The 12,419-nt window shown below is 38.7% G+C and overlaps 1 protein-coding gene across 1 annotated transcript; it reads right to left on the bottom strand.

The window, feature by feature from the left end:
* Nucleotides 1-3,321: 3,321 nt before the first annotated feature.
* Nucleotides 3,322-5,618, bottom strand: LOC113448841 (olfactory receptor 5V1-like). Its single transcript, XM_026719657.2, has 3 exons — nt 4,709-5,618; nt 4,313-4,413; nt 3,322-3,363 (listed from the first exon to the last, which is right to left on the bottom strand). Exons 1-3 carry the CDS (start codon nt 5,616-5,618, stop codon nt 3,322-3,324), a joined length of 1,053 nt encoding a protein of 350 aa, XP_026575442.2.
* Between the last annotated feature and the right edge of the window lie 6,801 nt (nt 5,619-12,419).

The raw sequence follows: 12,419 nt of genomic DNA, 5'->3' as shown, positions 1-12,419 counted from the left end.
TTGATCGTGGCAATCCTGCCCAGTAGAGAAAGCTGCAACTTATTCCAAGATTCTAGATCTTTCTTAATTTCCTGTAACAGTTTATCAGAATTATTCTCTTTGAGCGATTTACTATGTGGTGTTAACCATATGCCTAAATATTTGACCTTTTTTGTTGCCTGTATCCCCATGGTTTTTTCTAATTCTTTCCTCTGGTTCTCTGTTAGATTTTTAGTCAGTAATTTCGTCTTATTTCTGTTAATCTTTAATCCTGCTACTGAGCCATATTGTTCTAGTTCTTTTATTAGGTTATGTCCTTTTTCCATGGGTTCCTCTAGGAAAAAAACCATATCATCTGCAAACGCCTGTAGTTTATATTCCTCTGCTTTGACCCTAACTCCTTGGATTTCAAAGTTTTGTCTTATCCGCGTTAACAGTGATTCTAAAGCAAATATAAATAAGAGGGGTGAGAGAGGGCAACCCTGTCTAACGCCCTTTTCAATGCTTAATGGGCCTGTTTGTTCGCCATTAATTAGTATATTAGCTTGTTGGGTATTGTAAATTGTTGTGATAATGTTCTCGAATTTAGTGCCCAGACTCATGTTGTAGATTTTTTGTATTAAAAAGTGCCAATGTAAGTTATCGAATGCTTTCTCCGCATCTAAAAACATGAATGCAAATTGTTTCTCTGGATGAGCTTCATAATATTCTAGGACGTCAATAACGGTTCTTAAATTGTTTTTAATTTGGCGGAATGGAAGGAAACCATTTTGGTCTTCATGAATGTATAAATTTAAAACTTGTTTTACTCTATTCGCTATAATTGAAGTAAATAATTTATAATCGGCGTTTAAAAGTGAGATTGGTCTATAATTGTTGATATATCTGGCATCTACATCCTCCTTCGGAATTAACGCAATCAACGCCCCCCTCCATGAGTCTGGCATTTTGGCAGGCAAAAGTACTTCGTTAAACACTTCCAGCATCAGAGGCCCTACTAAATCTATTGTGGCTTTATACAATTCTACTGGAATCCCATCTGGACCTGGGGATTTATTATTACTTTGATTTTCCATTGCAGATTTTAACTCAGACCATGTAATATCCTTATTTAGTAATTCTTTGTCTCCTTCTCCTATTGTTTTATCATTCGTATTCTCCAGATAAGTTCTTATTTTGTCCTCATTGATTTCTTCTTTTTTATATAATCTTTGAAAATAGTTTAATATAATATCTTTTTTCTTCTGAATCTCATGTTGTGGGATGCCTTTCTCGTCTATTAATTGGTGTATCAGTCTCTTTTCTTTTTCTTTTTTAAGTTTATAAGATAGCCATCTTCCTGGTTTATTGGCGTGTTCAAAGTAATTTTGTTTGGACCTTCTCAAGCTAACTTCTATTTTATCTTGTTCAATTAAATTCAGCTTATGTTTGGCTAATATTAACTGGTTTTGTAGTCCTTGGATCTTAGGGGTTTTTTGTAATTGTATTTCTAAGTCTTGGATTTGTTGTTGTAATACGTTTTGTCGGGCATAGATTCTCTTGTTTCTCATAGCATTATAGGAAATTGTTGTGCCTCTTATAATTGCTTTCATAGTATCCCAAATGTTCTGTTTTGAAGTTGTTTCATTATTACTATCTTTTAGAAAATAGTTTAGCTCCTCTTTCAGCTTATTAATATACTCTTCTTCATTTACAATTTGGTTGTTTTAGTGTCCATCTTTTTTTATTCGTCTCCTATCTCTCCAAATTAGCTGTATTGGGTTATGGTCAGCCCATTCATTCGGTAGGATTTTAATTTCTTTTATTTCATTAGCCAGATCCAAATCCATCCAAGCCATATCTATTCTAGTCCAAGTCTTATGTGGATTAGAATAGTATGTAAATTGTTTTCCTTCAAGATTCCGTTCCCTCCATAAATCTTTTAAATTTAACTCTTTCAACATTTCCTTACATGCCGCGGAAAGTTCCCTTTTCCCCTTCTTGTTTTTTTCCCATATTACTATGGTCTTTCTGGTAATCTGCAATGGAGTTAAAATCGCCAATCAAGCAAATGTTTCTTTTTTCAAAGCCTACTATTTTTTGGTGAAGGTGTTTAAAAAATTTCCCCTGGTCATCATTTGGGGCATAGATTGCTACAAGTAAAAATGTGATGTGGTTTATCCAAACTTGTATAACCAGAGTTCTTCCTTCGGGATCCGACCAGATTAATTCTGCCTTTACATCTTGTTTTACGTAAATTGCAATTCCTTTTTTCTTGTGTTTGTCGGCCGGTGCTGTAAAAAGTTTCCCTAATTTTGGACAAATTAGATGTCTTTCATCATTTTTTGAAATATGTGTTTCTTGAAGATATATTATATCTGCGTTATGTTGAATAAGTTTTGAAAATATCCTTTTTCTTTTTGATAATGAATTTAATCCGTTTATATTGATGGAGAGCAACTTCTTCCCCTCCACCATTTATCTACGTCTTGCTTAGATTTTTGCCTAGTAATGATTCGGTTCTCTTGTTGTTGTTGTTGTGGGATTTGCTCTTCTCTCCCAGGTTGTGGGTTATCACTTCCTGAAATTAGAGAAAGTCGTTCCTTTTGGGTTCTGTGATGATATCGGTCCTCCTGTGGTCTCCTTTTAGGTTCTTCTTTAGTGGATTGACCATTCGTATTTGTGAGCTGTTGATGAAAATCTTGGACCTGTTCTATCGATTCTATTTTGATTTTCCTCTCTTTCCACGTAATTAACAGGCGTAACAACTGTCCAAGAGAAATTCATATCCGCTTCTCTAGGAGATGTCTGAGGGATTTAATTTTGAAAATGTCTAGGGAGGAAACAATATCATATAAAGGCAGAGAAATTAGGATTTTAAAACAAATTCCAAAGAAAGTGAGGATGATAAGACAAGATTATAAATTTTTAGCTAATGATTTAAATAAAAAAGGAATCCAATTTAAAATTGATTCTTAAAGGGGAACTTTTCAGCACAAAATTGCTTCTAGTGTTGAATGAGAGATGTTTTGATCTGTTTGTGAATGAATTGAATGAATTGAAATTGCTGCCAGTGTGGTCCTTCATATACTGTATCTTTCATCTTTGCAAATGTAACACAGAAAACTATTTATCAATACCTTGCCCTCTGAACATTCTTTATATTTCTGGCATAGCTTCAAACCACTGGAAATCAGTCGAGAGTTGCCAAAACTGAACATGTCACTTCTTTTGACAACTTCTGCTGGACTTCAGAGCAGGTTCAATCATTTTCCCCTCATGGGAGTTGAGCAATCTATTGACTCAAAATTTGTAAACTGATTCCTCTTATTCCAGTCTGCAATAAACAAGTTTTCTTACAAATCATGTTCCTGGTGACCTCATAAACATGTCCATGTTGTTTTCCTGGAAACACCAGGAAGTAGTTTATCATAGTCTCCTTTCATGTTTTGATTTCATTTGAATTTTTTTCTTTACCATTTAGTCTAGCCCCTTGCTCTGAAATTTTCTGATGGTCTCCCCTCCAAGTATTAATCCCATGCATATTTACCTCTCCTAGCCATGGTGGTGCAGTGGTTAGTATGCAGTATTAGATTGCAGGCTATCTCTGCCAGTTGCCAGGAGTTTGATCCTGACTAGTTCAAGATTGACTCAGCCTTCCATCCTTCCAAGCAATTTGAATGGAATTCAAATTTTTTTACTACCGGTTCTGTGGCTGTGGCTTGGTGGGCATGGCTGGGGAAAGAGACTGTAAAATCTCCAGTCAGATGTGAGATTGGCCAGTTCTCCAAACTACTCAAAATTTTGGCTACCGGTTCTCCAGAACTGATAAGAACCTGCTGAATATCACCTCTGCTTCCAAGGTCAGTAAAATAAGAGCCCAGATTGTTGGGGACAATATGCTGATTCTGTAAGCCTCTTAGAGAGTGCTGTATGGCACTGTGAAGTGGTATATAAGTCTAAGTGCTATTGCGGTCAGCCAAGGTCAGTCTAATATTGGACAATCCAATGTCATCTATAGTAGCATACACATATAAAACTGATAGTGGAAAACTATGGCATACATTTTCACCATTTGGGATATGTAAAACTCACATATTTTAATGTGTGCACAATAAATGCACTAGGTATACATTCATGTTCCTATATATTTATTCTACAATAGCCCTCAAGAGAGAATACATTAGATTATAACATTTCAAAGTTTAAAATTTGAACTATCTTAGTATTAAAATGAACACACAACAAATCTCCCCAGTATGTTTTCCAAATCAACACAGAAAAGAAAAATAGTAAAGTTGCTGAATGATCTTCTTGCTCTATTATATAGTTGTGGTCTCAAGATTGAAATGACCTTCTTTCCAATATCATTTTCATTTGCTCTCATAATTGCCGTTGCTAAATAAACATAGCAGTGAATGGGGATGGAGAGAAGCAGCCACGACAGGCCCAAGTAGTCTGCCCTTTGAGGCAAAATAAAACTTCCCCTTTCCCCAATTTTCTTTCAACTAATCCTACAGAAGCTTTTGACTTTTTTCATCCAAGAAGAGGAAGGGTAATGCTTACATCTTGCTATCTAAGAAAGTGATTGTTATTAAAACTGGGCAGTTTTAATAACAAATTTTCCACCAGAAAGGGCCAGAAAACAATTTACCAAAATGTTGCAAGAAAGTACATCATATTCTGATAACATTTGAGTGGAGGGGAACCCAAACTCAACCCCTCAAAAAAGCCCTTTGCATATTAAATGCTTTGATCAAAGCCTTTTTAACTTCCTTATTCCTCAGGCTGTAGATCATTGGGTTTATCATGGGAGTAAGAATCCCATACAGCATTGAAACAACTCTGTCTTTCTTCGGTGAGTAAGTGGAAGTGGGCCGGACGTAGGTTGCAATGGTTGTCCCATAGAAAAGACAAACGACAGCCAAGTGAGAACCGCAAGTGGAAAATGCTTTTCGCCTCCCCTCAGCAGACCGCATGTGTAAGATAGCTGCAATTATATAGATATAAGAGATCAGGGTAACAAGAAAAGCACCTCCTCCTAAAATGCCAGCCACAAGGAGGACGACAAGCTCAGGGAGATATGTGGCAGAGCAAGAAAGTGCCATAATTGGAGGGATGTCACAGTAATATTGATTAACTTTATTGGGCCCACAGAAAGATAGTGTAAAGGTCATTGAGGTGTGAATCATAGAATTTGTGAAGCCTGTTATCCAGGTCCCAGTTGCCAGTTGAGCACATAGTCGCTTGCTCATAATATTTGGGTATTGTAGAGGGCTACATATTGCCACATAGCGATCATAAGCCATCAGTGCAAGCAAAAAAATTTCAGTGCCTACAACATAAATCAGGAAGAAGAGTTGCAGCATGCAGCCCATAAATGATATTCTCTTATCCTCGGACAAGAAGGTCTGGAGCATTTTTGGCACAGTGACCGTTGGACAAAGGACATCCAGCAAAGATAAATTACATAGAAAGAAATACATAGGAGTCTGGAGCTGAGCATCTGTTGCTGTTGCTATAAGAATAGCCCCATTCCCTGCCAGAGTGGTCAGATAGACCAGCAGAATCACCACGAATAAAGAAGTGTGCACTGCAGGGAGATCAGACAGTTCAGTGAAGTAGAAATCCTTTACTCCTGTGTCATTAGCCATTGTCATGCCAAGAATCCTGAAGCCGAGATATCTAAAAAGAATGGGGAAAAATGCAATTAAAGCATACCTTGTGTACTCAGCCTTTTCTTTTTATTTTTGCTATAGTTGGCGAAGAATCTTAACTCAATGTTTCTCATTGAGTTGTTGCTGTTTTTTAAATCATGCTCTATGTAGACAGCAGTTTTCCATCGAAATTCTAAAAGAGATTCACACAATTCACACCAAAGTTTGAGAAAAGGTTATGGAGACCATAGGATGAATGAAAAGAACATTCCAACAGAGTAGTTGTGGAGGGAAGAATCTTAACCTTCACGCAGCAGCAGCTCTGAGGCCAGAATGTGCTTCAGTGAGACTTACAACGTCCTTTGATGTAAGGTTATACGCAAGGCAAGAGATAGTTTATACTAAAACACTCTGACCACTCAGTTCAAATTACATAGTGCTCAGTTGCATTCAGTGTCTATCACAAGGACTGGCAACCTTTTGAGGTGTAGGGATTGTGGGTGGCCAAGAGCCTCTATTTGGGTCAGTGACAAGGATGGTGCTGTGAAATAAGTTAAATTAGGGTTTCTGGTATTTTCTTCCATGAATTTTGGGAAGAATGCATTGGGTTTTTTTCCTTATAAATTATATGCAGCCTGGTTTAGATGTATTTCCCATCTCAAAATGTCAAGAAACCATTCCATTGATTTTTGATAACTCTAGTCTGAAGCAGTTCTGTGAACTGCAAAAAAAAATGGTTGAGGGAAATGAAGTGTACTGAAGACTCAGACTATCATTCCCTTTGCTCTATTAAATCAAAACAGAAAAGCAGCCTCAATTTGCCATATTCCCATCACAATGAATTGTAAAGCAAGGAATATATTCCAGAACACAGAATGGAATCAACTACATCTTTCATCAGATACCTCACAAACACACATACACACACACACACGTATACACTTGTGAAGGACTCTGCAGATATCTCACAATCTGATTTTTGCAATACTTGATTTTTCTGGAATAAATTGGAGCCTGTGATTTTCATTTTGATGTTCTCTTTTGATCTGCAAACATGGAATGTTGTATGCATGAAGTATGAACTTTGAATTGTTAACACCAATTGTCATTAGTTAATCCCATCTATCAGGAATACTGATTTGCCACAAAGCCAATATAGGTACACTGGGGAAAGTTGTAATTGCCAATAAAGAAATCAGTTAAAATACAGGGAACCATAACTATTATTATTTTTGAAAAGTCCCTTCTGGCATTAGAAAAGACCTAAGGCACTTCCATGTTGATTCCTATGCTACAAAGTCAACACATTCATGCTTTAATAGATTCAATATTAATAAATAATAGCATTGTATTAAAACAAAATTGTACTATTTGTACCTACTTTTTTCTTGATCATTTAGCCAACTTTCTTAGTTTTTCCAGGTTCAGAGCAGACAAAATGGCCTCACAAAAGACTTACAAACCATCTGAGCTTGAATAGCAGATATTTTCAAACATTTCTAAACACAATTTACAGACTTTGTAGCACTCATTTTGACATTACATAGCATATTTTAATATTAAAGCAGCATAATTTTATTGTAATATAAAACCAATAAGAGAATTTTGATTTAATCTAAAATCAATTGTAGAATTTTTCATACAGTCAACTAAGATCATATCAAGAGTGTGTTTTACCTCATTTTTATGAATGTATAAATGTGTTCTGGTAACTGCATGTGGTACAAATGAACTAAAAAGACCAAACAATTTAGCATACATTTAATATTCATAGTCTTGGATTAATTCTAGTGAAATTCAGGATGGGTCCAAAACAAGATTGAAAAAGAGTAACAAAGAAAATAGGATGAGAATTGGGAACTAATCCAGAGTTCAGTGCAACTGGGATCTATTAATTATATCCTATTAAGAGTTGCCTCTTATTTTTGCTGAGGCAAACTGATACGTTTTCTTATCTTGCTCAGCACAGGAAGAGCACTTAGCTAAAATTCTTAAGCCCATAAACTGAATTGCTGAATAAATTAAAGTCGCCATTTATGATATGCCTAAACTAAACAGGACTGAAAGATTCCAACAAAAACAATGTGTATATGATGATTGTTATATTAATCTGAATAAATAGAAAATTATGTATTGAATCAATTGAAGCTGTAATTATTTTTCACACTTCCCATCAATAGTCATTTCTTTTATCTATTTGTTAGACTTCTATCCAGTCTTTCATTCAGGAACTGGGCTGCAGAAGCACCACAGACTCCTCCTATTCTTCCACTTCTGTCCTGTGAGGAAGACGGAAAGAGTGTCTCCAGAAGAGCCACTAAGCTTTCATGACCGAGGTGGACCTGAACCTGCGCCTCCTGGGTGCCAGGACCTTAATCATCCAACACACACACACACACACACACACACACACACACACACACACACACTGGCTCTTAATGTTCCTACAACATTTTTACACTGAGCTTTATCGAGAATGTGATTATTATTCCAGAAAATATAATGCATATTTCAAATAAATAATTATACACAATGCAAATTTCAAATATCTGATGATGCTAAAGGATAACTTGCCCACTGCCCGTGGACCTGAAGTGTAATATGATAGCAGTTTTCAGATTTCCAGCTTATTTCCATTTATTAAAGGTACAGAAAAGCCTACCTGACAAAGAGATCTTCCAGCTTTAAACAAGAGAACACTAAGATAAACATTGTTTTAAAAATGATGCAGTAATGAAATCCTGCTTTATATTTTGCATCTTATGTGCTATAAAAGAAAAAAAACCCTCAAAGGAATATAACTAGGGAGAATGTGAATACTAATCTAGATTGTATTCAAGTATTGTATATATAATCCGTACTGAAGATAACATCTGGGGACCTGGGCCTTTGAGAACATTAAAAAGCAAACTACTGCTTTAAAACTTGATAAGCCATCTGGCAAATTGAAGTATTCTTTGGTATCAAGAGAATCTCAAAATCTTCAGTGAAGTACAGTTTAGGAATTAGTTTGAGTCATAACAACAATCAAACTATCAATGCATTAATTTCTGGAAAAGTTTTCTTCTTTCTTTCTATGTGTATTTATTTAGCATATGACAAATACATGGACTTATAGTAGTTGAAGTGTTAAAATTTTTGATGGACATTCGGACACAATGTGATAGATATTTTGTCAAAGAGCACCACAGTCACACTGAGGGATAGAGACAAGACCCCACTTAAACAACGAGTCCTGGCAGACACCATGTTGGGTACAGATCCTGTTCAGAGTTGACCAATGCTGGTGAGGAAGGTCCAAACCTGGCACCTTTTGTGTAGGGTCATCTACGTAATTGCCTGTATCTGAACGTTCAGCAGCCCATTTGGCTTTCCACTGTGTGTTGATGTCAAAGTTGTTAGACAGCTGTTGAATGAGTTGTAATTTTGTTGTACTCCTTCACTAAGTACCATAATGTACCATGAAACCCTAACCCTATAAAATTTGTTAAAGCTAATGTATATACTCACAAAGAGTTCCATCAATGCATAAGCTGATCCTCAGTATTTTAACTAAAATATTATGATAAATATGCCATATGCAGATAAGCTGCCCTCATTTTTCATAGAATTTTAGTTAAAAATTGGAAGGTCAGCTTATCTGCAGATGGACTTATAACATGAGTATATATCCTAGTTTTATGGTTTCAGGGTATTCCGTGAAGACTTTGATGACTTATTTGAGCAAGTATAAATGCTTGATTAAATCAGAATAAGCACTTGAGTACTGGAAAATCTAAAAAAATGAAGTTTCTAAATTAGAACTGGGGTTAAATGGAACATGGGAGGACTTACAGCAGAAAATGCCCCAGTTTGCTTTGTACATATGTATCATTACAAAGAGATGATGAAGTTTTTAATCATGCATTTGGCTTTCAGGTTTTATTAAATTCAGGTGTTAAGGGAAGTTTCTAGGAAATGAGAGAAGGAAGTGGACCAGAAAGAATGTTCAAGTACTAACCAGCAGCGGAGAGTTGATGAAAAACTGTAACCTGGTATTACAAGGAAAGGATATAGCAGGTAACTGGTTAGTCTCCTCAAATCTTTTTAGGTTAGAGTCTTACCAATTCAAAGTAATAGGGAAGATGATTGTTTTAATATAAATGTCCTGTTCTTTAAGGGAATATCACTTGTGGGTAATTTAAGTTATTTATTCACGAATGAATGGGTTGATCTGGTGCACATCACAAGACTTGTCCATACTTAAGCAGCTTGTATTTCATGGAAATGAAACCACCTTCAGAAACCTGTTTCTGGATTTTTGCCTCTTCCTTTGTTTTGACCACAATGATGTCTTGAGGGTTCTGTCTGGACTACATTTACTATGGTACCTGATTGATGGATCCCATTTTTTTTCTTCACCCTTTCCACATGTGCCAAGAAAACAAGTACTAATGGCATGTGAATTTCTTTGATAGACCTCCTTCATTGACTCCCTTCTTCATTCCTTTTTGCCTAGTACATTGGTGGACCAGAAAAAAAGCATCAGTTTTACCTTGGTTTTTTTTTTAAATCTAGAAAGAATGATAGAACCTTTGTCAATTTCACCTGTTGTTTTTTAAGCTCATTTTATTCCATCAGTGAGCCCCTGCTTCTCACTTTCCGCAAGTAAAGTTGTAAAAAAGGAGAAAATATGAGAAAAGTCCAGTGTTTCGCCAGTCTGCCAGAGAAAGAAATAAAAGATAATGTTCACTTCAGAAGGAGATAAGCAACTTAGCAGCCCAGGAAAAACTGGCCAGGGATAACTGGAAGGAAGGTTAAGTTCCTGCCACAGTACTTATCTTAAATAAATAAGTGGGGCATCTCATCACTCAACATCTAGTATATCTTTGGTGTTATGTCCTGAGGACTCAAGGAGTTCTCACTCAGGTCCACTCACTTTGTGTGGGCGTTATTCCCCCATTCCCATTGGTCAGTTCTCCCCAGCAGCCAGCTATAAAAGCAGGCTGCGGGGTCCAACTGGCTGCTGATTGCTGCGAGCCAGTTCCAGGCTTGGCAAGCACGGTCAGCCCTTTATTTGTAAAATAAAGTACTGTTGCACTCATGCTCTGGTTCAGCCTCTCATTGCTCAAACTTAACACTGGCGACGAGGATGGGATGGCTACCAGAAGCACCTTGCAACCGCTGAGTCACTAGCCACCGATCTACAGCCCAGAGAGAGCGATCGGCTGGCAACAAGGGAAACGCTGATCCGCAGCCAGAGAGAGCGGTCAGCTAGCGAAACGAGCGATCAAAAAGAGCAAACGCAGATCCGCAGCCAGAGAAAGCGGTCTGAGTCAAATAGTTAGAAGCGTCTGTAGCCGCTTGTTAGCCTCGCTACGGGAAAGTGAAGCGCTGCGAGCCGCAGCCGCTCTGCATTTGGCGCGAAATTCAAACGGGTGTCATTTGAATTTCGAGCCAGTAGGAATCACAGCACAGCGCTGTAGAGAGTCACTAACGCCCACTTTTTTTGGCGCGAATCAAGACACCTCCAACGGCTAGCAGCCAACGTGGTAACCCAGAGAGAGAAAGAGAGGGTAGCAAAAACCTCTCCAGAGCTGATATCACTAGTAACTCACGAGCGTTCGTAGTCCCAGAGAGATTTCTCCCGCAGGTAGCCCAGCCGTTCCAGCACCATGAGTTCCAATCCAGTATTCCCGGCGTTTAAACCAGACGAAGAGAAGTGGGAATCGTATAAGAACCGTTTCAATCATTACATCGATGCGGTCGGCCTGTCGGATGCGGGAGAGCATCGGAAAAATCCTATTTCCTAATCTATCTGCGGAGCCACCGCTTACTGATACCGCTGCAGCACTCGTGGCGCCGAGAGAATTAAAAACGTTCCGTGGTCCGAGTTGCTTGAGATCCTCACAAACCACTACGCTCCCAGGCCTTCACAAATCGCCAGGAGGTTCACGTTCGAATGAGGAAGCAATCAAGTAAGGAGACCATCAACCAATATATGGCCGCCTCAGAACAGCAGCCCTGCACTGCGGGTTTGGAACATACCTGGAGGACATGCTCCTCGATCAATTGGTTTGTGGGGTCAAGGATCTCAACCTACAGAGGCGACTGCTAGCTAAAAAGACCTCAACCTCGGCGCAAGCGGTAGAGGAGGCCCTAGCAGCCGAGCTAGCAACGAACTCAGCCACCGAAATTCAGGGCCCAAGCACCAAGCTAACAGCGTTCCCAGTCCATTCTGAAGAGGTGGAAGCGGAGGAAGGCCACAACGATGAGAACGATGTCCATCGCCTCACCAATGACAGACGGTCGCAGGTAGGGGCCAAACAAGAATACACCGGTCCACCCAAGCACATCACCCTGTGCCTAGCCTGTGGGGGATCACATCAAAGGCCACCTGCAAGTTTAAAGGAGCCGTTTGCAACAACTGCCATAAGAGGGGCACATTGCAGAGTCTGCCAAGCCCCCAAAGCTCTGCACAAAGACCCCGTCCTCGCACTCGGGACCACAGAGGCAAGTATTAAACTGTCGCACGCACCGCCTTGCCAGGCGTACTTGCCACTCTGTTAGTAAAATTTCTCTCTCCGTTTCCCTAGAAGGTAAACCGTGCCACATGGAGGTTGACACAGGGTCAGCGCTCTCAATAATCTCGTGGAACACCCTCAAGAGACTCCACCCCAGCCTATCTACTACCCGGCTTCAGAGATGCCAGTTCGGTCTGAAGGACTACCAGGGAAGGCCATTCCCGTGATCGGCAGAGGCAAGTTCTTTGTCAGTTTTAGAGCTTTTAAAGGCCACCTACCTCTAGTGGTAGTTAACGGCAAT

This window comes from Pseudonaja textilis, chromosome 1, assembly GCF_049901715.1.
Source record: "Pseudonaja textilis isolate UNSWEBS1 chromosome 1, rPseTex1.2, whole genome shotgun sequence".
Taxonomy (NCBI): domain Eukaryota; kingdom Metazoa; phylum Chordata; class Lepidosauria; order Squamata; family Elapidae; genus Pseudonaja; species Pseudonaja textilis.
Note: the sequence above shows the minus strand (reverse complement) of the source record. Positions and strands in the feature narration are given on the sequence as shown.